The sequence below is a fragment of the Phaethon aethereus genome (genome assembly GCF_964289735.1).
Source record: "Phaethon aethereus genome assembly, chromosome: 1".
Taxonomy (NCBI): domain Eukaryota; kingdom Metazoa; phylum Chordata; class Aves; order Phaethontiformes; family Phaethontidae; genus Phaethon; species Phaethon aethereus.
The window spans coordinates 147,879,098-147,904,352 of NC_138575.1; the positions used below are offsets into that span (position 1 = coordinate 147,879,098).

The following is a 25,255-nucleotide window of genomic DNA, read 5'->3' on the forward strand; positions in this document are numbered from 1 at the left end:
TGCTTTAATATAAAATAAACAATACCATATCCTACCACTTTGAACGCAGTCCAGGTAATCTCACATTTATCAAAGGACATACATGCTGTATGTTAGCATATGCAAATCTTTAGCTCACTTGAAGAGATCCCAAAAGTTCTCCGTATACATTAAGCCTCTGGGAGTGGGGTGGAACTGAGGCAGGTTCTCCCGTATCACTGCTCCAGGAAACTGCTTGGACTAAGTGGAACACTCATTTGGTTATTTAATGTGAAAGCCGCCTCCTTGTGTTTCTGAAGCAACACCAGTCTTCCTCTGGAACCAATTCTGCAGCATGTTGGATATTGGAGATTCAGGGCTTTAAAGAAAACAAACAAGCAAAAAAACCTCCACCTGCAACCAACTCCACAACTAGTGACCTTTATTCTTAGCTGCTTTCTGTTCCTTGTACTCTCTCTTTTAATCTGTTACTCTCCCCTGTTGTAATGGGAATGAAATAATTCAGATGTTCTAAGGTGCAAGCACTAACCATTATGTCATCTTCCATAGCTTTGGGAGTTGGTTGCTCAGAGGCTATTTTGGCAGAACAGGCATTACCTATATGGCTGGCTTTGAGACGTTTCTTCATGTTAAAGCTCTTGCAGGTGGCCCATATGGGTGAAGACTGAAGAATACTGTTGTGGGGCAGTTTATATTCAGTTCTTGCACCTGCTTTGTGGGGGAACTTGAATCTTCATAGATCTTGATACATTGCCGTCATCTGTGTTAATTCAACTCTGACTATATCAAAAGTAAAGTTTGTAAGTTCTTTGCAATTAAATTTTTGGTAGAAGTAACATTTGGTAACAGAGCATTTGCGTACTGAGTATTTTAGGAAAGTAACACAATATAAGCTAGAACTACTTACCATCAAAATTTTAAAATGTGGGATTATTTTAAAGATTAAGTTGATATCTTGCCTCTGCCTCAGGGAAGTGATTGGTAACGTATGAAATGATACTTTTAAGCAAAAGTAATAGTTTAATCCTTCATCAACATGTGCTTCTGTGGTGAATGGAGGTTCTTGCTTGAGTAGATTTGAGCAAAGTCCCATTCCCTAGACAGAATTTTCTTGTTGGTAGGACAGTATTCTGAAAATCTATCTTTTGGTTTTCTGTTGATAAACGATCTTGCTTTGCATTTCCCTTGAAATGTTTTCCTTAGGGTTTTTTTTTTTAATGTTTTCATGTTTCTTGTTTCTGAGCTCTGGTATTTGGCAGGATATTCTGTGAAAGCTTAAGCTGCCCTTGAAAGCAATTGCTTGGTAATGTTGAAATATTTGAGAGCACCTTGCAGGTCTTGAGACCTTATGTTACTTGCAAGAACAGAAGAGGATGGGAAGTTTACCAAATTGGTCTATTTTCTTCAAGAACTCGAATAATATTTTAACAGTAAATAATGGAGAATTTTAGCAACTAGAGAGTTTATCCAAATCGCTAGTTTTCTTACATTTTAAACAAGTACAAATGGTGAAAGGACCTATAAGGTACCTATAATGTGCAGCCAAATGTTTACACAGTACTTTTGATACACTTTTAATGTGTGAGTGTTTGAGATTGTTGGAATTTTGAAAAAAAGTTGCAAAATGAAATTTTGATTTCCCTTGGAGTTTAAGTGTAAGAAAATATTGAGAGTAAATCGACATTTAGTCCAGATCGACCTCTGTTTGTATATCATACTAGGCTGCAAAATGCTAATAAAGCAAAATAGTTTATTACAGTCTTAGCTTCATTCAAATCACAGTTGGTGACACAATTGTATAAGACTACGACTGATGTTTTGTATGTGGGGTTTTGCTAATTGTTTGGAAAAGGTATGATTTGTTGTATGGGGTCTAAGTTAGATTCCTAACATAAAATGGGGTGTTTGCTCCACTTATGTTGCATGTTTTTGTCAAGTATAATATAAAAGTTCTTGATTTGTTAAAAGCCAGTGAAATCTGGAAGCTAAGAAACAATTGGTCTATAGGCTAGTGCATATAGAAAAAATACTCTTTTGCTTTTCCAAGTTAATGAGACACATTGACATTCTCAAACTTATGTGCTTCAGTTACTTTAACTTTGGTTAAATAAGCAACTTGCCTGTGTCATTCAACCTGTGATACATATAGTTTCATGTGAAGCAGGAAGAATGCTCTAGTCACTAATTCTCTAGTCTTGTACATCATGCAGGCTGCCTTCACATAAGGAACGAGCATTTTCTTCACAATGGGGTACAAAAGGCATTCCCTTTCAGTGTCTAGAGGTAACCTTGTACAACCAGTTCGCTTCATTTCATTAAAAGTAGCTGGATACATTACAAGTCAACACCCAAGTTCTTATTGTTGGAGCTCACTATCTCTGACCTTCTGACTGGAGAACCATCTGCATTGGTTCAGGAAGTTCCCAAGCTGCATATATTTAGAGGCTAGGAGGGTTTTCTGGGTACCTGGCTTTGTATGCTTTCCACATTATTACACTTTCGCTTTCTAGGCATCTGCTATTCACTTCTTTCTGATACAGGATACTGATTTAACCCACGTGAAACTTTTGATATGCTGTGTGACAACTGGTCTTACAATTGTTTCAGCGGTTGCCAAAGATGCTAAAAGAAAAAAATACTTCAGGGGAAACATACTTGCTCAACTCTCAAATTTATAAGGAATTTACCTGAATTAAATCTTGAGTATATTTACCTATATTCCCAGGATTCCAAAATCTAAGTGGGAAGGTTTTGGTTGACTTCCAGTCTCATTAGAAAGAATAGGAGATGGAAGAGGAAGAACGTATCTGCTGAATTTATATCCTTTGCTTTTCAGTAATGGATTTGTGTCAGTTTTTGTAAATCAAGCAAGCATTTTATAGAGGTGTCTAAACTATATGCAGTAAGAAAAAATATAGTTACTCTTTTTAAAAGAGCATTTCCTCAATCCATATTTGTTTCACAGGGAGTAGCTAGATATGTTTGCAAGTTAAGTTTGAGCCAATCACTCAAGGACTCATCTCCCCAACTTTTTGCAGGAGCTGGTTTCGTTTGTTAAGAGAATCTACCTCTTGACCTCTAGAGCAGCAATGAATTCCATTACAAAGATATGTGTACAATACACTGCAGATACTAACTCAGACTTTGGAAAGAACTGAGTTGCAGTGGTAAAGTATGTGAACACAGGCTTCTTTACCCATTTGAGCAGACACTCACCCCTGTTAATTGCCATCTACTCAGCTAGGTTGTGGTATCTGTTTTCTGTCAGTGTAGGTGGACCTAGCATTATGCAGAGACAAAAGATTATGAGCAAAAGTCTTACGTGCTTTGAGAGGTCATGTTTGCCTGAAGGTGTGTGTCTGTACCAGCTTCTTGCAATGAAAAGTGCTTGCTGTGTCTGCTCCAGGAAATTCTGTTGTAAAATTTAGCACCAGGTAAGACTGTACTTGTGCAGATCATTGTGGCTTCATAATTCGCAGCCTGGAGAGCACCCCTTCTGTGATTATTGCTTGGCATGTAGGTCCATTAAATGTGTCTGGTGCACACTGTTTTGCCTGCATTTTAGATGGCAGAAAAAACAAGTGAGGTTTCTATTTCTGTAGATTTGGCTAACATCAAGCTTCAAGAATATAAGGAAAACTGTGTCTGAGTAAAACATAATATTGGACTCATTGTTTCAAAATCAGAATGGTCAACAAAATAATAAAATAAAACATAGTCCTAGCAACAGAATTCCTTTTTAGTGACCTCTGCCTTTATCACCTATAATTATACTGTGGTGCTTTCATCTGGAATCTGAAGTTAGTGAACTGTGATGTCTGTCATGGCTGCTTCCCTACTAGTTGTTTTTATAGGCTTTAGTCTCTCAAATATACTGTCTTATGTTCCCCTCTTTTCAGAACTGGAAAAGCGTGAAGCCTTAAAAGATTGTTAATATGTGAAACATTTCCTGGGATAATGAGTTTTACTTCCAAACTACCTTTCTGACAGGAACAGGCTGGCACTTCAGTATTACCATTTCATTCCACAGTTTTCTTGGCTTTGTGGTGTTTCACATGTTGTGCATCATAAAAAGTGTCACTTAAGTCAATGCTGATCTTAGGTTATCAGTACACAGCTGGTTCTTTGTAAAGACCACAGGTGATATGCTAGTCATGTCACTTGCTCACATGTAATACAGTGCTTACATCTACCTCATCTTCTCGTGCTTCCTGCTCTTGTGGTTGGCAGGAACTGTTCTGCTTGATTCTTGTTTTTGGCTCTTAAGCTCCTCTTGTGAAGACCTGTTGGAGTGCATTGTAATGGAGGAGAAGGAGGATGGTTTCCCCTTCTTGGGGAGCTATGAACATGCTCTGGGGAAGAGAAGTATCCAGAAACTGCACTGTGGCAAGCAAAAGAGATGCATCAAGGTGCTGGCAGTATGTCTTCCACTGAGGAAAATGAGAAATGACAGTGAGAACTAGGGAACAGATAGCTGATCCTCAGGAGAGACTGAAAGAGCTTTCTTCAGTGTTGGAGGAGTTGGACTACTTTATTTCCTTTTTTATGTGTTGATAGAATCAGAAAGTACTTGTTTAAGGCATGACCACTTTCTCTAAGCAATGAATTCACTGTGAAACTGCTGACTGTTATAAAACCTTGCTTATGCCTTTCACGGTTACCAAGCAGGTAAAATACTCAAGCCCATCTGTACTGATGTCAGTGAAGGAGTGTTTGAAGCAGTAAGTTTAGAACTCAGGGGATGCTGGGTAACTCTGCATCAGCAGGCATTTTCCTCGCTTGTTCTTTTGTGAGTGTTTTGTTTGGGTTCTTTTTTCTTGCTGTGGTTGGGGTAGAGATGGGTAACATTGGAGGGCTGGTGCTCATTCAGATTCCTCTGGTCTGATAAGCTTTTTCCCTAGCAAATGGAGAACAGGTGTATAGGTTTGATTCCATTGATCAACAATGTAACAGTTACAGCAGTTAATGCAAAACACCACAGCTGATAAACCATTTCCCTTTCTAATCTCCCCATGTATACTGGCACCAGATATGAGTACTTTTACATTATGGCTGAACCTGGATGTTAGGTTTTGTATGGCTTTTAAAAGGTGAGGAGAGAAATTGTTGTCTTTGTTTCTAATTAAGTTAGAGAAGTCAAAATGAGATTTTTTTGACAGTGAAAGAAGGATCAAGAACAAGTGTTTGCTGATGGAGACATGAAATTAGGAGGACTTGGTAAGATGAGTGAAGAGATTTACAGTAGTAGAGTGCAGATATATTCCACTGTTGGTGATGATGCAGTTTATTGAAGGTTAATAGTTATATCTTTGAATTGCTATCAGTGTCTTTAGCATCTATCTGTTTAGCCCATGTTTCATAAGTAGGAGGTTCTGTCTGTTACCATAATCACTCTGTACATTGTGGTATAGTTTGATTACTGTCACTAAATCCTCCATTCAGTGCGACGTTTGATTTACAGCAAACTTATGTTGCTTTATCTATTGAGACACACCCACACCCAAGTTGAAATACTCTGCAACTACAATAGTGCTTATTAATTTGGCCTGTTGAAGTTAACTGAAGATGGCAGAACAACTGCCTGTTATTGGTCATCATCGCTTCAGGTACTACAAATAGTAATTCTTACCAATAGTTTTGCGGTCCTTGCAATGTTTGGAGCAGGTGATATGGGAGGGAGGGCTATATGGAATTCGTGTAGCGTGAAAGTTAACCATTTTGAATTCCAAAATTTAACTTGGAGCAAATTGTGATATACACGCTTTATTAGTGCTTTGGTGCTGATGCTTAACACCTGTGTGTTAAAAGACATGAAAATAATTCTGAAGAGATACCAAATTCTGAAAAATAAGTGGTGAAACAAAAGCATTTGTTGTTACATCAGCTGTTAAGCAAAACAAAACAAGCCTAAAGCTTGTGTGGAATAATTTGTTAGCATGTCTTGTTACTGAAAAAGTGTGCTGTTTAACTGTTTGACTTCTGTGTTTCAGACTTCTTATATTTTTCCTTAAGGTTTGAATTCAAATGCAATATACAAATAAAATAGTTGTTGCTGCACATGTCTGTGTACTTAATTCTGTAGAGCATATTAGAAAATATAATACGAGAAAAAATCCGGGTTCTGGGTAAGACTACTTACGTTGTACCTGGAAAAAAAATGTGCTTAGACTTTTGTCTAGAGTGTGTTCTGTTTATTTTAAGTTGCTGTGCGTAACCTCTCAAGATAATTATTTAGAGGTTGTAGCACAGGAATAGATAATTTTGCCTCTTCTGAAGTAAAAAACCTGAAAAGTAGAATTTCATTTTGGATAGGTGTTATTTTAGAGGATGATACAATATTAAGTAAGCCTTCAAGAAAAGTAATCAAAATAATGGAAAAGATGTCAACTAAGTAATTCTTCAAGGTAGAATTTACAGATGTTACTTGAAAAAAACATTTAATGCAACATTCTATCATTGCCAGTGTTCATCAATGCTATGTTCCTATCTGGTGTAATGGGACAAAGCTCAATGCTCTATTTACTAGAAGTCTAATGCTTTAAAAATATTCTCTCTTGACAGGCCAGTCGGAATGCCAAAAATGGAAAAAGTTTACCTACATAACCCTAGCTCAGAAGAAACAATTACATTAGTATCAATATCTGCTACAACATCACATTTTCATGCATCATTCTTTCAGAATAGGGTAAGTTATTCTGCTTTCTCAAAATGAGGTTTTCCATCCCCCTACCCACCCCAAATGGGAGCTTGATTTCCCTCCCTTCTTCAAACGAGCTACTTATTGCAATAAATACCTAAAAGTATTAAGACACTGCAGTTCTCGATCCCATGTCAGTTACCCAAAAATTTGAACTGATCACAGAAACACACACAAACCCTACTAGAAAAGAAGGAATGAAATACTGCATAGGACTTCTGACTATGTTGGAAGTGTGTAGTGTAACTGATGGTTTAACAGCAGATCTCCTTTGTGGCTGAAGTGACTAAGCGTACATTGCCTTAGAGCACCTACAGGAACAGGCTGTTCTTATATTTTTTTCTGAAAATTGTAAGTCTGGTGAAGTGGTGTTAGTGTGAAGCAGTTGCTCTGATACACTTATAACTACCGCAGTCATGTTACAGGAATTTGCAAGTTAAAAAGCATGGTGTCAGCAGGGTTAATTCTTAACCACATTACTGTCAGATACAGTCGTCCGGTTTCAGTTTTGTCTGCAGAGCCTGTGGCTTAGCAGGGGCCATGTAAACACTAAAAACTTCAAAACACCTGTCCATAAGGAGCCTTTCTCACGGAAGTCTTGTAGTAATTACCTTTCTCCAATGTTCTGTAAACTGTCAGTCCAAAATATTTCTATGATAAGCTGAAGTTCAGACTTCAACATAAAAATTCAAATAAAAATGATCCTGCACTAGGTAATAGTTGCAAAATATTGGTATTTTTATTATTTTATTACACATTTTTATTTGTCTAAAAATTCTACTCTTTTTTCCAAATCTGCAGTAGACTTTCGAACTTCAGTTTTGCATAAGGGACACACAGATATCATAGAATCATAGAACAGTTTGGGTTGGAAGGATTCTTTTAAAGGTCATCTAGTCCAGCCCCCCTGCAATAAGACATCTTCAACTACATCAGGTTGCTCAGAGCCCCGTCCAACCTGACCTTGAATGTTGCCAGGGATGGGGCATCTACCACCTCTCTGGGCAACCTGGCCCAGCGTTTCACCACCCTCATTGTCAAAAATGTCTTCCTTATATCTAGTCTGAATCTACCCTCTTTTAGTTTAAAACCGTTACCCCTTGTCCTGTTGCAGCAAGCCCTGCTAAAAAGTCTGTCCCCATCTTTCTTAGAAGCCCCCTTCAGGTACTGAAAGGCTGCAAGAAGGGCTCCCTGGAGCCTTCTCTTCTCCAGGCTGAATACAACCCCAACTCTCTCAGCCTGTCCTCACAGGAGAGGTGTTTCATCCCTCTGATCATTTTTGTGAAGTCAAAAATTTGAGAAGTTAAAAGGCATGGTGTCAGAGATCTTCCACAGCATAAAAAATATTGTTCATCTTCTGGATGGAATGTCTTCAGTAAACAGGTTAGCTTATTCTTCTGATTGCTTGCTTTTATTTTTTCCAGAAAATTCTTCCAGGAGGGAATACGTCCTTTGATGTAGTTTTCCTCGCAAGAGTAGTGGGAAACGTAGAGAATACTTTATTTATTAACACTTCTAATCATGGGATATTCACTTATCAGGTAAGATAACCCTCTCAGAAAAAGTTGTGAAGTGTGCATCAGCCAGAATAGTATCTATTATGGCATGCTTAACCATCCAAGGATATTTGCATGAGAGTTTGAGTTTTTTAATCAGCCCAGTTGAAGAAGTTTCCATCCCTGCTGCTTGTTCTAACACAGAGGTATACCATTGTAAATATCTGTAGGGCAGTACTGTAAGGCAGATCGATTAAATTATGTGGGGTTTAAAATCCTCCCAACAACTTTTTTGGCTGTTATTTTAGTGGCTCACTGCTGTGATCTAGCTCATTCTTTAGCTCTGTACTCATCTGATCTAGTGACAAGACAATGTTATTCATTAAACTGGCAAAAAATTACTCACTTGAGATTCAGAAAGAGAAACCAGACAGATGAGAGAGTCTGAAAAGTGAGAGAAATCCTCTTGTTGAAAGACTCTTACCATGGCAGTGTTTTGAAAACAAGAAGAAAAATGCTTCCCATATGTTCCATAATGGGTTGATGAAAGGATATTTCACATCTTTTTAACCTTTAGCTGGTTATCTAGCGTTTCAGAGTATCAGAAAAGAAGATGGTACTTTGACTTCCTGTGTTATGTCAGTGTAAGTAAGTAGTAGCTATGAGAAATACCCTTTTAGCTGCAAACTAAACCAGTTTCTTTATTTCAGTGCTTTAGCATGGTATTGGTTTTAAATGTTGAGTTAGAAGTATACTATAAGATTAATTGAAAAGAGTACTTTGTTGATTACTAAAATTGGCACACATGTTAGGCTCTGCAACAATTGCATACAGCTACTTAAGCTTGTTTTTCTTTTTCTGAACCAGGTGTTTGGCATTGGAGTACCGAACCCTTATCGATTGCGCCCATTTATTGGGGCACGAGTTCCTGTAAATAGCAGTTTTTCTCCTATAATAAATATACATAACCCTCACAGTGAACCTTTGCAGGTAAGCCTAAAAGAAAACCATTAAATGCTCATTTATGTTTATGATATTAAACTGAAGTTTTATTTTGGTACTTCTTAATATTCTGTTTGAACTTGAAAGCTATTTGAAGCCAAGTGTTTCACATTTATATAAATTTTTTTCTGTTTAAAAGCAAATCAGTTGTTCTAGAAATTGTAGATCATGCTCACACATCTCCTAATTTGCTAAATTGAGGTTTTACTATGAAATTTCCGTTTTTAAAATGGTTATCATTACTGCAAAATAAAGAATTAAACTTCACTGGTAATTAAGAAAGGTACTGAAGAAAACAAAAGAAAAATGGATCTTGTGCTTTTAATCCAGGCGTGCCTCTTAGCTTCCTTCTGCTTGTTCTGCACAGCGTGAGGTGTCCTTAACAATACATAAGGTGTATTCTAGTATGTAACGTTGGCAAGCATTCTTATGTTAAGGCAGGATTGATGTCTGTACCTAACCAAAACAAGTAAATTAATATTCCATGGATAAACATGATCTGATTCTGTTAAGTAAATGATCTACAAACTGTGAAATGCTACTGAAAGCACATAAAGTATAGCACTAGCAGATGGCTATATCATCATTAAAAGTGAATTTGTAAGATACTCCAGTGGTCAAATAGTTGCTAACCCATGCCATTGCATGTTAATAATACCTGATAACTAAACCAGGATCCCTTTCAAGTTGAGTGCTAACATTTTCCTGTTATCCACCTCAGGTGGTAGAAATGTATTCCAGTGGAGGTGATCTCCATTTAGAACTTCCAACAGGTCAGCAAGGAGGTACAAGGAAGCTATGGGTGAGTAGTCATGTCTTGCCGCATTCATTGTACTTGTTTAGGGTGGTTTTATTTTTATATGATTTTAGGTTTTGTTTTGTTTTTTTCACCAACTTTGTTTCTTGTCGTGTAATCATTAAAAATACCCAATAAAAATTGAAATGATAACATGATCTGTTAATTGTATGGTAATAGCAATTGAAGGGAAGGTTTAATTAAAAGAAGCCATCTGTATTGAGCTGTGCTTTTGAAATGACGTGAACAAGATGATTCCCAGTAGAATGAGTTACACCTACCTGAACATTCAGGACAATGTAGTCCTCCTGATGGCCTGTAAGTTGGATCTAACCTACAGGAAAAATATATGTTGGTTTTTTTCCTTTTAAAACTGAGAAAGTCCTTCCTGCAAATCAGTATGAGTGTATGCATGGGTTGAAAAAGTGGCTGAATGAAGTTAGGGAAGAAGAATCTGTTAAGAACTACTAGATAAAACAGCAGTGTGTTTAGCTACAATAAATGCCTAGATCATGAGTTGAGAGTGGCTGGAAACTTCTGGAAAATATTCCTACATGCATGCCCTGCAGGTACTCTTTACTTTTTATGTCTGCTGCTGGAGATGGGGTAGTGGGTTGAATGGACTCGTGGTCTGGCCCATTAAATCTGTTTTGTTTGTGTTCTTCACTTAATGTAGTTTTGAAGTAATACATACCAATATCTTTAAGTGAAATAAATTTTTAGAAACATCTTGAAGGGAAAGTATTAGATGCAAGCTGTATGTTATACTGTTGAAAATGTCCAACTAGATGCAAAACCTATTTTCCTCTTTAATTAGAATCACTCCTTTTTTTGATGACTGTTTTTTGTCTGGGAGGGACTTTAAAGTCATGGGGCTCCAAAACTTGTCTCTTGCTTAAGTGCATCATTACAGTCACTGACAGTTACATCTGTAATGAGTAAAGCCAGCATATTTGCAAGTGAGCTAAGGAGGAGGATCACAAAACTTAATTCCTGGCTTTTCTGGAGAAAGTCCATGAGAATGGCAGTATTTTAGTTTTAGATAACAAAGTTGCAAAGAAGTGAGTGTGATCACAAGCATTTTAAAAAGTGCAGTGGAAAGAATAAACAGATGCTGAGGGGTTAGATGGAAACATAAAAATGAATTTTAAAAAATGAAGGTAATAATGCTTTGAGACAGTTTTAGTCAAATGGCATTGCTTCTAAAGATAGCCCCTTCCTTGTCAAAAGAACTCAAGGGAAATGTTGAATTCTGTAGCTGTTAGTAGGTATATAACAAACATGTTAGAGCCACAAACAAAAGAATAGAAGATTTTTAAATGTCTGGTTTATTTCTGGTTCTGCTTCTTGAGCATGTAGATTTTCAGAGGTTGCCAGTTAATGATCATATGCATGTGAAAGCTTCCATGTATTGCATGGAAAGGCAATTAGGTTAATACTAGTCAGCATTAATCCTCTTGTTTTTCACATCAGCCATTGGTATTTCAAAACAATAAGGCAACTAGGAGAAATTAAATCGTGGGAGGAAACACCCAGATATATCATTATATTGGCTATGTCAAGAGCTGTCCTGCAGTTAGAAAAAGCTGCAAAGTAGATGAAATTATATGAAATATAGTGGTGATACTTTGATATATGGGTGTACATCATTGTCCAAAATAGTTTTGGTGCAAAATGTTTGGATGATTGGATGAAGTAGTCTGCATATGCAGGAGTATTTTTGTAATCACTGTTCAAAGTTACTTCAGGTATCTGAAAAACCTTGGTTCCCTGGTTACACATATGGAAGAGTCAAATCACATCCTTTGAAACATTAATGAATGGCTGCATTCTGTTAGGTCTGTGAATAAGTGCAAAAACAGAACTTGAAAGCTGCTTAGTTAGGGACTCACCAAGTAGTAGCAGTTGAAACTAGTTACTTTGATAATCAACAGTTTTCAAATAATACATCTACGGTCATTGTATCATGGAAAATACGGTTTGACCACCATAATGGCTTGGTATATGTTTGTACTACAGAAAACACAAGAGAGATGTATAAGACAATCAGCACCTATATGGGTTATGTCCTGTCCAGTTTCCTTCATCAAAAACACAAAAGCTGTCAACTGAAACATCAATCGATGCAAGGACATCTCATCAAAAATTCCTACTTTGTGCCATATTTATTTGCATTTAAAGTGGAAGAAGCTCCAAATTTCAAATCTGTGTTTCTGTTTAAAGGGGCGGGGGGGGCGGGGAAGGGGGAAGGATGAAAAATCCAGTTCCGCAGCAGTTAGTTATGTTAGTAGCAATGTTAGTATTTCAGCTATGGTTCTGAAGCTTGTGCTGCAGTCTTGTGGTACAGCTGTATCCAGGAAATACAGAAAGACTTGTCTTTGAAACCCTGAATGCAGATGGTGAAATAGGCTTGGGGCAGAACCTAGAACACATTTTGACTTTTTGCTGTAAATTGCTTGGTGACTAATATACCTGTAGTTCCACAGCCTTCTGGCTACTTGCAGTTCTGCACTACTTCAGTTTGTGTTTAGCACTGAAACTGTATGCCTTGTGTCTGCTTTGGAGAAAAAACAATTAGAATATGCAAAACCAATGTTTAATGTTACTGCACTGAATAACATTTTTATGAATAGATTTTGGTTTTTGGTAGATGCCTTTTTGCCACAATTTTAATACATAAAACTTAATCAAATGGATGTGAAAGTCCTCTAGCATATACTTATTTTTAATCGGTGTCATATTAGATGATTACAATTACCCTTACTAAATTTAATGGTAATTTTGATAACATGCAGCCTATCTCTTACTGCTATTGAAGGTTTTTCTTTTCATACAATTATATTCAATGCTTCTAGTGTAATTTTTTTTGGTGTGGCAGCTTTTTTTGTAATTACTGCACTCTCATAGGTGTTCTTTGATTATTTATCAGGAAATACCGCCATATGAAACAAAAGGAGTGATGAGAGCCAGCTTTTCTTCAAGAGAAGCAGATAATCATACAGCCTTCATTAGAATAAAAACAAATGCCTCGGACAACACAGAATTTATTATTCTCCCTGTTGAAGTAGAAGTTACAACAGGTTTGTAGAAAACTGGTTGGTTTTTTGTTGCTTTTTGTGCATTGTTTTTAGTTATTCAGCTTAATTAACTTTTAGTGTACTAAGAAAATGGTAACTTTTCTTTTTTTTTTCTTTTTTTTTTTTCCTTAAAGCACCAGGAATCTATTCATCAACAGAAATGCTAGATTTTGGTACACTACGAACGCAAGGTAAACAATACTTCAGGTTTCAAAAGTATTTATAAGGAGTAGGGTGCGGAGGGGAAAGCACAGTTATCTTTGTACTATTCAGGATTGCTTGTGGAATGATGCTTTTTAAAAGCTAGAGTTTCAAAAGCAGGATAACAATGTGTTAGGACAGTGCACAAATGTATTCACCTGCAAGTATACTTGAGATGTGTACAAGCGAACAGTAGTTTGCACATCCAGTTTAATTCTAGTAATAACATCAGTCTTACACAGTCGCACATGGCTTAATCTGAAGACCATTATCAGTTTACTTAAATTTGTGACCTTGTTTTGAAAGATTGCTTTACATCTGTGTAAGTTTTAATAATTTTCAGAGGGAATAGTGAAAATGTGCAAACTTAATAAAATTTGTTACTTATGATCTTTTTTCAAGTGTCACTTACACATTTGTGCCTAACATTTTACATCTTAAATTAATATTATTTAGTGCAATAAAAAAAAATAACATGGCAGAAAGTAGTAAAACTGAAGGTATCTTTTGAAACTGTAAAAGGGACTCACTACTGAAGAAAAACAGTGTATATCTTCTTTCAACTAGAAAAGGTAGCTTCTGAAGTATTTTTCCTTGCAACTTACTTAATATGTAAAAGTTCTAAAATAAAATTAGTTTCTGTTGGATATTGGTGCATCTGGCAAAATCATTCATTCTAGTATGTTTAGCCTGTTCATTTCTTAATGTGTTAGAAATATGAATGGTTAGCTGAAGCATGCAATATCTACTAATACACAAAAATGCAGTTTTTAAGTGTGTCAGGTTCTTGGGACTATCTATGTTGACTGGCTGTACTGTCATGTTAGTCTTAACTTTTTAACACTGAACAACAGTGGATTTATATGAGAAACCAGCTAGTGGAGATGACTTTGCATAAGGTTCTTATGTTAAAATAGCCTAATAGCCAGGTGTGTTTTTGTTCTTTAACAGATCTGCCAAAAATTTTAAATCTGCATTTATTAAATTCAGGAACAAAAGATGTGCCAATTACAGTAAGTTTTATTTCCTTTCAATTTGAAACTTTCTGCTTCGATTTACTTTCTCTCATAAAAATTGATCATTCACAGGTTCACCATGTAGTGTTCAGAATTAGAAGCTAGCTGATGTGCGACTGAAAATGTAACTTACTAGCAAGACAAATAATCTATATGCATGGTAAAATTCATTTGATTCGTAGCCTTCTTTGAACGGCTGCTTCAGCATTTATAGGCTGTGCCTGCAATATCTGAGCCCCTGGAAGCTTTTATACTTGAGAACATTAACTCCTGTTCAGTGAATGAGAGATTAATGCAGAGTCTGTGGGATTCTTTGTCCTCATCACGCACTCCGTGAGTGTGTATAAAGTGGTTGCCCAGTGTAATCTTCTAAGATGAGCAGAGTAGTGTTCAAGAGCAGACTGTAAAATGACCCTTATTTTCTTGAGGTTATCTGCTTTGTAGCTTGAAATAAGGAAAAAGCTGCAAACACTCTAGAGCACTTTCCAGTGAGATCACTGCAGCTGCACATAAAGCGCAGCCAGCTTTAGAATTCTAGGTTTTGCATTTTCTATTTTCTATTTTTATTACAGAATTTTGGCTGCAGTCTGGTAGTCTGCCTTTGTTCATTCATACCTTTTTCCTGTGTAATTTTTCTCATTGCCCAGTATTTTTCTCACTTCTTCCTTCTCCCCTTCCTGTCTTCCTTGTTTTCCAGATTTAGTTGTATAGCTAGCTATACCTTGTCCCAGTGCACTTCAAAAAGTGTTGAAAAGAAACCAGAGGAGCCAGAAGAATGACTGAAGGATTGGCAAAGGTTTCTTACTGAGCTCTTGGAGAGCATTTCTGTATTTTTAAAGCTTATAGCTCTAACTATAGGGAATAGTATTTTAATACTAGAGGTCTAACAAAAACGTAGAATAAGATACTGGAAACTGAGGCTAGGTGAAGTTAGAGTAGAAATAGGACACATTTTTAGTAGTGAGGATAACTTTCCACTGTGACAGTAGTCTATTGTGATGCTTGCTAAGTTGTTCACTAATAATATTCAAGTCGAGAGAAACTTTGAAGTGTTTAATATACTTCTTGAGAGCAATGCAAATAACCATGTATTCAAACCATCAGTATCACTTCTAATATCTGATAATGTACTACCTAATTCATACTCCTCCATTAAAAAAAAACCCTACCTTTTTTTTTTTTTAAACTGTGGTCTTTGGACCATAGACTGTAGACCATAGACTGTGTATGCAAGCAGTAAATTTGGTGGTTTTAAATCTTTTAAGTGTCACTTTTGCAATGACAAAGTTAGGACATCAGTTCAGATACGATGTATTTTTCAGTGTCACATATGGCACATCAAGTCAAGTGTTCATTTCATTAAGGCACAGTTTTGTTGTGAAGTTTGTAACCTTTCTAGCATTTGAAGCACTGTATGAATTTTGCTGCTGTGCCAGTCAAGGAATTTCAAAGTGGTAAGGAACCTGGTGAATAGCTTACTTGTAGGAAAGCTTGAGAAATGGATTTCTGACCCTTTAGAGCTAGGGTTTAAAAGCACTGAGACAGAGCTCTGTGACAAATTTCATCTTAATGTCAGAAGGAAAGGCCAAGGCTATATTTAGCATATGTTTAAGCTGGGTGCTGGAGGAACTAAATATCTTCAGGTCAATCCGTGTATGAGACCTCTAATACTGTGGCCAGAGTTGTAGTAGTTCTGCCTTTAAGTACTTGGTCATGCTGTGGTCCAACAAATTGGTTGAGGAGAGTAAGAATCACTTGCCTTTCTTTTTTGTATTCTAAAACTCTTTATAAAAACTTCCTTAACTATATTTTGAGGGGTTTTCTCCATTATTAGGGAGAACAGTGTTTATTTCATGACTGGATGAACTGTTGTCATGCTGCAAAAATTAATCCATGCTGTCAAAAATCTATTAGATGTAGACTGTTGAACACTTTTTTATCCCTCTCTAGGATGAAGAATTTGTGTTTACTTAAGGCAATTTAAGACCATTTGATTGCTAAAAGTGTATGCACACTTTAAGATTTGAGTTCCTGATCATGTTTGATTTGTAAAGAACCAGGAAGTTCAAGAGAGTGCTATATTGAAGCTGAGTTCTATCAGTTTGAAAATAAAAGTGTTTGTATAAGAAAGTATTTACCTCTGTCACAGTTCATATACTTCATAGTAGGTTTTTTCTCTTATCAACCTGCAAGAATTAATTTACTTCTGAGTTACGTTTTCAGTCTGCACATTCGAGTGCACATATCTCAAAGTTATCAAGGGAAAGTTACCTTAAAGAATTAAAATCTAATAGTTTATTCCATGACTGTTCTGGATGGTACTTTACGGTGAAAGTGAACTTTAGTTAGTTAGTTGTGTCCCTCTTTAAACTGAAGGCCAAGTTAAACTGACACAATAATTGTGTCTGTAAAAGCGACTAAAACAGTATAGAGGTGGGTCTGACACTCACTGAACCAGCCTTAGTCAGCTGCCTGTAGCCACAGGGCTTTTTCCTCTTGCAGCAGCATAGCTGTGTCTTTACTATCTGTAAGCAAAAGTCTACAGCCTGCTCAGTCTTCAGAGCAATATGCTAGGTGGACAAGACAAAACTATGCTTGGGAGCTTGCTGACAGGTAACCACTACAGATGAACATGTGCCAGTGTTTCAACCTGTACTCCTCCTCTTCAGTTTATTAGAATAGGTATAGTCTGAGAGTCACAGAATCACAGAATCACTAGGTTGGAAAGGACCTTTAAGATCATCAAGTCCAACCATTAATCCAGAACCACCATGTCCCCTAAACCATGTCCTGAAACCTTTGAAGTCTTTCCCAATAACTGCTGCAGTAGCACAGAGCTTTGAAGGTGTCTTCATACAGCAGGGTCAGAAATCTTACTGGGGCACTCCATGGGAGAGCCATGTGTTAATGAAGCATGTCTATTTTAAATTCTTCCTCACAGAAGTTGCTGTCAGGACATTTTCTGAGAACATCGGTGGTATTAGATTCTTGATGGAACTTGTTTGGCATGTTTTCTCATGACATGTCCACGTTTGATGATTCTTAAGGCACATCTCAAGAGAAGTTTTGCTTGGGCTTTATTTGAAATAAGTTAGTGGAAAGTGAAGTTGAAAGGATTCTTAAGGATGTTTGTTTTTCCTTTAGTTGTCTTAATTCTGTATTTCCTTTTATAGCATATAATTGAGAAATATATGAGAAAAAGTACATGATTTACTTAAGAAATTTTCAATGAAACAGTGCTAAATTCCTTCCTTAACTAAATTCATTAGTCGTAGGCATCTTGAGTAAATACATATAGGTTTGTTAAACTTGTGGTTTAAGAGATGCGTCTCTGAAACCTGCCGTTTTTCTAGCAACAGGCTGTCCTTTTGAATATTTCCCATTTGATTTACTGAATGAAATTAGCATAACTTTGAACTTCAATAATTAAAAAACCAGCCTGTTGCATGAAAAGAGCTACTAGAAATGGTTATCCTTTCTGCCATGCAAAAGCTATGAACTTGATTACAACTTTGGTTTTGTCTGCTTTAAGAGTTTTTTTTTTTTTTTAAACACATCTCAAGATCTCAGTTTTGTAGTATGGATTTCATAAGAACAGAATTTTTAATAATTATGAATTGACTCATAAAGAGAAATAGCAAATACCTGCACAACGTGTACGTAGATGGTTGACAAAGATCAATACTATAAATCCAAAATAGAAGAATTAAGTTAACAGAGATTATTTGTTAGCTGCAGGAACAGTGCTGCTTGTTTCCTCTAAGGATCATGCGGCCTGCAAAACCTAGTTACGTATGCATGATTTTATGGCTTTCATTTACATCAAGGACACTTTAGCATGGAAGAACTGTAATTGGTTTGTACCACTAGCTGTCTGCCTTGCTCCTCTTTGACCAAGAAAGGCTCAGCTGCTTATGAAGCAAGTGCTAAACCTGTGCAGCCCAGCATAAGGTAAACCAGCACTCATTTCAGTTTCCTTAATAGAGCATCCTGTAATTTGCAGTAGCTTTAACAGCTGCTATGTGAGCAGCTGAGCTCTTCTTACAGCAGAAGACGACAGCTGGAGAGGAGAAATCATGGCAGCCATCCTAATTTTTAAGCAAAGCTAGAATAAGAGCATTGAAATGCTCCACGCCCAGTTTCCCTCCATAGACTTTTTGAAGAGTTTGCTAGCAATCTTTATAGATACTTCTGATGTTGATGTGGAATCCATAATCCTGTTGCATAGCAATGAGTATCTCTACAAATCAGCTATGGCTAATAAGTGACACAATTGCTATTCCAGTAATGCCCAATTTACCTTTTCCATTTCGTTTAAAACAGTAATCCTCAGATTAAAAAAAGGTGATCTTGTAAAATGTTGATACAGCGTGGGTGTCATCTCAGATTTACAAAATTGTTCCCTATACAGTTAATTATTTTCCTGTGACAGCTCTGCAGACTTAACATGGGATCAGAGACAAGGTAGATGTCTGTATCATGACCAGTAATTACACAAGTCAGTTAACAGCTTTGTTAATGAGTGCACCAGAAACAAATAATCTAGCTATTGTAACACTGCAGCAGTAAGAATAAAAAATAAACCTTAATTTAAATAAATCTTTTTATTTTATTAACATGTTTCTGGCCATACTGTCACTTCATCCAACATTCCCAAGGAGAACTCTCTGTTGCTGACATTCCTGCATGGTGACTGAGTAATTTGCAGGACCTGAAAAAATTCTAAAGCCTCTTAAAACACTGCTTTGTTATAGGAAAGACAGACCTGTAAGAACTCAGCCAAAACTAGTTGTAGTTGTATCACTTTGAAGGATACATGAAGGCTGCACAGTGTTTTAACGATGATAAATTTACAGGTGCTTCATATTTTGATTGTTTGCAGAGTGTTAGACCTACACCACAGAATGAAGCTATAACAGTACATTTCAAGCCAGTTACGTTAAAAGCCTCTGAAAGTAAATATACCAAAGTTGCAAGTATTAGCTTTGATGGTAAGTACTGCTCCTGTCATCTTAGAACTTGTCAAGTGCTTCTTAAAACTTGTTGAAACTTCATGAATTATTTTCACTCTCTTAATAAAATGTTGTTTGTAATTTTGAGAAGGAAGTGGAATTTTCCTGCCTGGAAAAGGCTTACAGTTATTCTAACTTCAGTTATTTCTGAAACGATTGTCTCTGATTATAATCAGCATAGTAACTTAGCCTGGTAAATATTGGTGAGAAGAGAAGGAATTCTTAATTTTTCTGTTAAACATGAGCAGTATTCTTATATGAAGACACTGATTATTTAAAATGTATTGTTAGTCTAAATAGGCATTTGTTTTTGAGAAATCCTAACAAAACAGGAAGTGTTCCTCACAGTAATGTATATTAAAGGAGAGGATATCCCTTGGATTGCCCTTTGATCCATCCTAATTTTAAAAAAGAATCCAAAATCTTATTTCTAAAAAAACTTCCATTTTATGTTGGAATGCTTATGGAAATAGGACTCTCATGCTCTTCAGAACCTTACTGTGAAAGCTGGCTTATTTTATTTTGCTGCCTTGAATTCATATTAAAGAAAAAGGGAGATGAAGGTGGAAAAACCTTTTACTGGTAACAAATCTGTGTAGGGAAGGTATGTATGCTGATACTGACTTTCATTTATATGTTTGAAAGAACCATTGGGTCATTTTCCTCCTGCATAGTGTTAACTGTAAATACTATGGTAATATTTTGTAGAAAGGCACCTCCATATTTATAGAGACTTTAATCAACTGTCAGAATGCTGTTAACCTAATTGGATGTTACTGCCTTAAGATACTATTTGGTGCTGTAAGTCTTTCTGCCTAAATTGCTTAAAAATGGAAGTTTATAGATGCAATGTTTTTCATTTCAGGTAGCCATAATTTTAGAAGTCATGTGGATAGAGAGGAGAATATTGATTTTGATTATTTTTGCTTATTAATTAACACTTTAGATATTAAATAGCTTAACGGTTTGTAAGATGAGTGAAGTATGGTTTAGCCTATACGTAAATTCTAAAATAGCTGAACTCTGTCAACCTGAGGTGGTAATATGTCCAGATTTTGAAGCTGGAGGGAATTGCTCTATGAGGACCTACATACTAGCGTGTGGTAGATCTTGGAAGGAATGGTGGTTGGGGAAAAATACACAGTGAAGCTGCTAATGTGATTAAGGGATTGACTTGGTGAATTCTTTTCAGTGAAGCAGCCAGCCCTTAATATTTCCTATTTCAGCTGTCATAATACATGTAGGGGCTTTTGGGGGCTAGAGGTTTCTCCTAGGTAGTATTTGAATCCCTTGACTTTTGTCAAGATACTTGCTTGTTCTGTGATCTTGGAGCAAACCTGTGAGCGTCATTCTTGGTGCTTATATAGTTTGCGTTCTTGGATTCTGATTCTATTTCTCTAAAGTTTAGCATGTCTTTGATTTCTTCATTATTAAAGTGTTGCTGCGTTCCTAGCCCAAAGTCCTGCTTGACTGGTAGTTCTAAGTGATGAGTCCAAGCATCTCATTTCTGTTCTGTTAGTGGAAGGATAGGTGTACTAGGGAATTCAGCTCACCTGGGATCTGAATTATCCTCTGGACATGTCCAAGTTATTTATTTGACAGCAACAACCAGGCTTCCCTGTCGTAGATCAGCTTACTAACTCAGGCAGGTCAACTAACTGGTGTTAAGGGGGAAGAATTCAGAACTCAGACCTCTTACTTCCTAGCCTTATTCCATGTTGGTTGCTTCTGGAAATTTCCTTAAGAACCATTTTGCTCTTCGGTGATATTTCATTTCTGGATTAGCTCCGTGGTTTTCTTCTTCCACTCATGCTAGTCTAACCTAATGGATCTTTTTATTTTTTTGTCTGCTTTAACAAACTTCTTATATTCTTGTGTGTACAGCATCAAAAGCAAAAAAAGCATCACAGTCTTCTGGGAAAATAACTGTTAAAGCGAAAGAGAAGAGCTACTCCAAACTTGAAATACCGTATCAAGCAGAAGTGTTGGATGGGTAAGCTTGCAGTAATTGAACAAAGTTCAAAAACTAAATAGTGTAGATTAGCTGATGTAGTGGGGAATTTAGCCTTTTTAGGGGGAGAGGAGATACAAAGAGGTGATAGCCAAGTTTTCTAAATCTGGAGCTCATTTAGAACTACAATGACTTCTTTGAATTTTTCTGGTTTTACACCAGTAGTTGAGGTATTCTTAGTAATGCATAAGCTGGTTTCAAGGCTTGGGTTCAAAGTGACCTTAGTTGTTTTTCAGAGCAGCTGAAGGCTGCAGATGAGACACTTTAACAATGAAATATTGGAAATTTTTCCAGTTCTGCCTTTGCTGTTCTTTCACTATATGAAGTAAGGGTAGAGAAAATATTTTTGGTTTTCAGAAAAATTTTGGAAGAACTGTCAGTGCTTCCTTATTTACAAAGTATGGCTGAGTTGACTTTAAAATTATTGTTGAAATAAGGTCCTACTTTACCAACAGAACTGACAGAACATTTTAAAGGCAAACAAACCTATCAGAACTTTTGTGCTGCAGACACCTGATTTGGTTAATAAGGAATATGCATGATTTGCAAACTGTCTTAATACTTCAGCACTTCCTTTCAGTCCTCATAATATGCTGATTCACATATTTTCTTATTTTATTTGAATGAATTAATTCTCAATGTCCCTATAGTGCTAATAATATAGTTTCAGCATGCAGTGGGGTATGTACCTTTTTTGCTGTTGGACTAAATGAATTCTAGTCTTTTGTGTAAGAAAAACACTTTATGTTTGAGGAAAGTATTTATTTTTCTTATACTGTTTTCTTTTAATAGATATTTAGGATTTGATCATGCTGCCACACTCTTTCACATCCGTGACAGTGCTGCTGATTCCGTGGAAAGACTGATCTATCTAACAAACACGTTCAGTTTTGCAGTCCTTATACATGATGTTGTGTTACCAGAGGAAGCAAAACCAATGTTTAAAGTAAGCGCCATTTCAGTGGATGTTTTTACCTAATAGTAAATGTTTAAAGGTGCTGCTCTTTGTTAAATTGTAACATTGATGTTTATTGTTCACTGATCTAGGTCCAGAACTTCAGCAAACCAGTCTTAATTCCACCTAATGAATCCAGATGTATTTTTACACTTCATTTTATGCCTTCCACATCATCTGTTCATATAGATAATAATATTTTACTTATCACCAATGCTTCTAAATTTCACCTGCCTGTCCGAGCATACACAGGATTTCTAGATGTAAGTATTTTCCTTTTTTTTTCTAGCTACTTCAGTCTAATTAGAGGCAGACTTCATAGGACTGTTTTTAATTCTTTATTCTACTTCTATGGGAGAATGGCTTTTTTTAATTTAAATGTTATTTTACCAGTTCTTTCCTTAAGCAGGTTCAGTTACTGCTGAAAAATTCTTTTTTGTTCCCTTTAGTTTTACATAGAAAATATATAGAATTTTGAGATTGTCACGGTACTGTTGTATTAGACTTATTTGTTAATGAGCTTAGAGTTTGAGCACATTTTATATTTAACTTATGCTAAAATACCTTTATCAATCTTTCTAGTACTTTGTACTGCCTCCAAAAACTGAGGAACGGTTTATAGATTTTGGCATACTGAGTGCAACAGAAGCTACTAGCATTTTATTTGCAGTCATCAACAGCAATCCGATAGAGGTAAGGATGGAATTATTTTTAGTTTGCCTTTTTAAAAATTTACGTCAGTGGTGTTACTGAAAACAGTACCTTTTGTTCTTTTTAAGCTGGCTATAAAAAGTTGGCATATTATAGGGGATGGTTTGGCCATAGAACTTCTAACAACCGAAAAGGGAAACAGAACAACAATAATTGCAAACCACCACGAACTACAGAATGCTGGTGCATCTGATCAGTCTTCAGTAAGTAATCCTTTGAATCCATTGCTTAATTTGGAGTTGGAGGGCGAAGAGACAAAGCTGTGCAACTTCTTGCAGTTTCATTTTAACAGGGGTGAGAGGGTAAGAATTCTTAATTTTTGTCTGAATTTGAGTATGATAAAGCATGTAGTATTTTTAAAATTTATTTTAAGAAGCAGTATTATGTTCAGATTGGTAAGATTTTGAAAGGGGAAACTTCATAAACAATAACCTCCATGCCCTCAGATGATGCTCATCATTTATCTGGGAAGAGGGGAACTTATCTCAAGGAATTCTTAATTTTTGTGTTAGTAACTTATGTGTTTGAATTTTTCTTTTTACCACTGACAGTTGTTTCAAAAGGATTTTGATTCAGTTTAAAGACACAAGAGAATGTTGGGTATGGGTTTTTTAATGACATTTCTTTCTATAATGTAATACAATGGATGACTTTTTCTACCATTTACAGGCGATACTAGCATCAGGTTATTATGCTGTGTTTAGAGTAAAACTAACAGCGAAAGAACTTGAAGGAGTTCATGATGGAGCTGTACAAATCACGACAGATTATGAGGTATGTTTACTGTATATTCATGGGTGTTGCGCAAATTATATGTTAAATTATGTGTTAAATTTTAAGTGTGAAGTTTTGAGAGTTGTATTAGTGGACAGATTGCAGTATCAGGGGGAACTTGAGATGGAATTGATTTCTGGAGGTCAAGTTATCTCTGCAAGTTAAACCCTGCATCAGATGACAGTATTGCTACTTACACTGTGTCGTCTTTGAAGGAATGAAGAATGCTTTTCATTATTATTTTCATCTGGCTTTCAGATTCATTTAAATCTGACCTAATGCTTTGATGTATGGGTTCTTCAATGACTTGACACATCCTCAAAGCATCAGTGCATTGGTCTTTTTTGCATAACACATGCTGACAATGAGCTTTTTGGTACGTTATCAGTTACTGAAATTGAGATATAATTTTGGAGGTTTTTTTTCAAAACCCAATGTGAAAGTTGTTTTGGAGAAATTGCAGTTTGCTGACAGCTTATGAAACAGAGTTCTTACACTAGGATTAGTAAGGGAGAGAAGAATCATAGAATCATTGAATAGTTTGGGTTGGAAGGGACCTTTAAAGGTCATCTAGTCCAACCCCCCCGTGCAATGAGCAGGGACATCTTCAACTAGATCAGGTTGCTCAGAGCCCTGTCCAACCTGACCTGGAATGTTGCCAGGGATGGGGCATCTACCACCTCTCTGGGCAACCTGTACCACTGTTTAACCACCCTCATTGTGAAAAATGTCTTCCTTCTATCTAGTCTAAATCTACTCTCTCTTAAGTTTAAAACCATTAAGAACAGAAAAACACCCACAGAAAAAAAAACAACCAAAGAACAACCAGTTAATTCTCAACTTCATATGCCTTTCCTGTTAATAAATTATTTTGCAGAAGAGGCAAATTCTAATACATAATGGAATCTGTACTTAATATCTTTACGTGATATATGTAGAAAAAAAATGTGGTACACTGTGCTTATGAAGTCAGAAAATTGTATAGCTTACTGTGTAGTTTCTGATGCAGCTGGAAAAAAAGGAAATTCCTAATCTCTGTCAGTTATCTGAGATTTTAAGCTTTCTTTTAATATGTCCATGCATGTATGTGACCCTTCAGTTATAGAGTCTGAAGCATTTTATTTTCTTGCTTGTCCTTAGAGTTATTCTACTTGTATTGGTAGATTTAATAATACGCAGAAAGGATCTCACTGCCATCCCTTCCACACTTATTTTTCAAAGTCTACATCTGTCTCAAGGTCTCAACCGTGACTTCTAATGTTTTTTTGAGAAGTTCAGTACATCCTCTTCCCTCGTACTCATTTACTTTAAAGGTGTTATCCTCCTGTTTTCCAACAAAGTAATCCCTATTAGCGAGACCTATATAATGCCCCATTAGAGAGCTTAGATTTTAACTGTGCTTTTGTGTTCCATGTAGAATGGTTCTAAGTATGACTGAGCAAAGGTGTGCTTCCTGACAGTATGGAGTGAATGTTCTGAATATCATGTATTGAAATCTTAATTCATGTCTCCATGTCTTAAATGTGTA

The 25,255-nt window shown here is 36.3% G+C and overlaps 1 protein-coding gene across 1 annotated transcript in view; it reads left to right on the forward strand.

Annotated features, from left to right (window-relative positions):
• The window catches only part of TMEM131 (transmembrane protein 131), a gene marked incomplete at both ends in the record, with an annotated part of 103,042 nt that overhangs the window by 43,627 nt on the left and 34,160 nt on the right, over nt 1-25,255 (forward strand). Inside the window, 14 exons of the mRNA XM_082014307.1 lie at nt 6,541-6,664; nt 8,101-8,217; nt 9,040-9,162; nt 9,896-9,976; nt 12,900-13,050; nt 13,182-13,238; nt 14,200-14,261; nt 19,147-19,255; nt 21,161-21,269; nt 22,080-22,233; nt 22,335-22,505; nt 22,825-22,935; nt 23,022-23,156; nt 23,623-23,727. Of these exons, the coding sequence (XP_081870433.1) occupies nt 6,541-6,664; nt 8,101-8,217; nt 9,040-9,162; nt 9,896-9,976; nt 12,900-13,050; nt 13,182-13,238; nt 14,200-14,261; nt 19,147-19,255; nt 21,161-21,269; nt 22,080-22,233; nt 22,335-22,505; nt 22,825-22,935; nt 23,022-23,156; nt 23,623-23,727 (1,609 nt within the window). The remainder of the gene's footprint in view (nt 1-6,540; nt 6,665-8,100; nt 8,218-9,039; nt 9,163-9,895; nt 9,977-12,899; nt 13,051-13,181; nt 13,239-14,199; nt 14,262-19,146; nt 19,256-21,160; nt 21,270-22,079; nt 22,234-22,334; nt 22,506-22,824; nt 22,936-23,021; nt 23,157-23,622; nt 23,728-25,255) is intronic.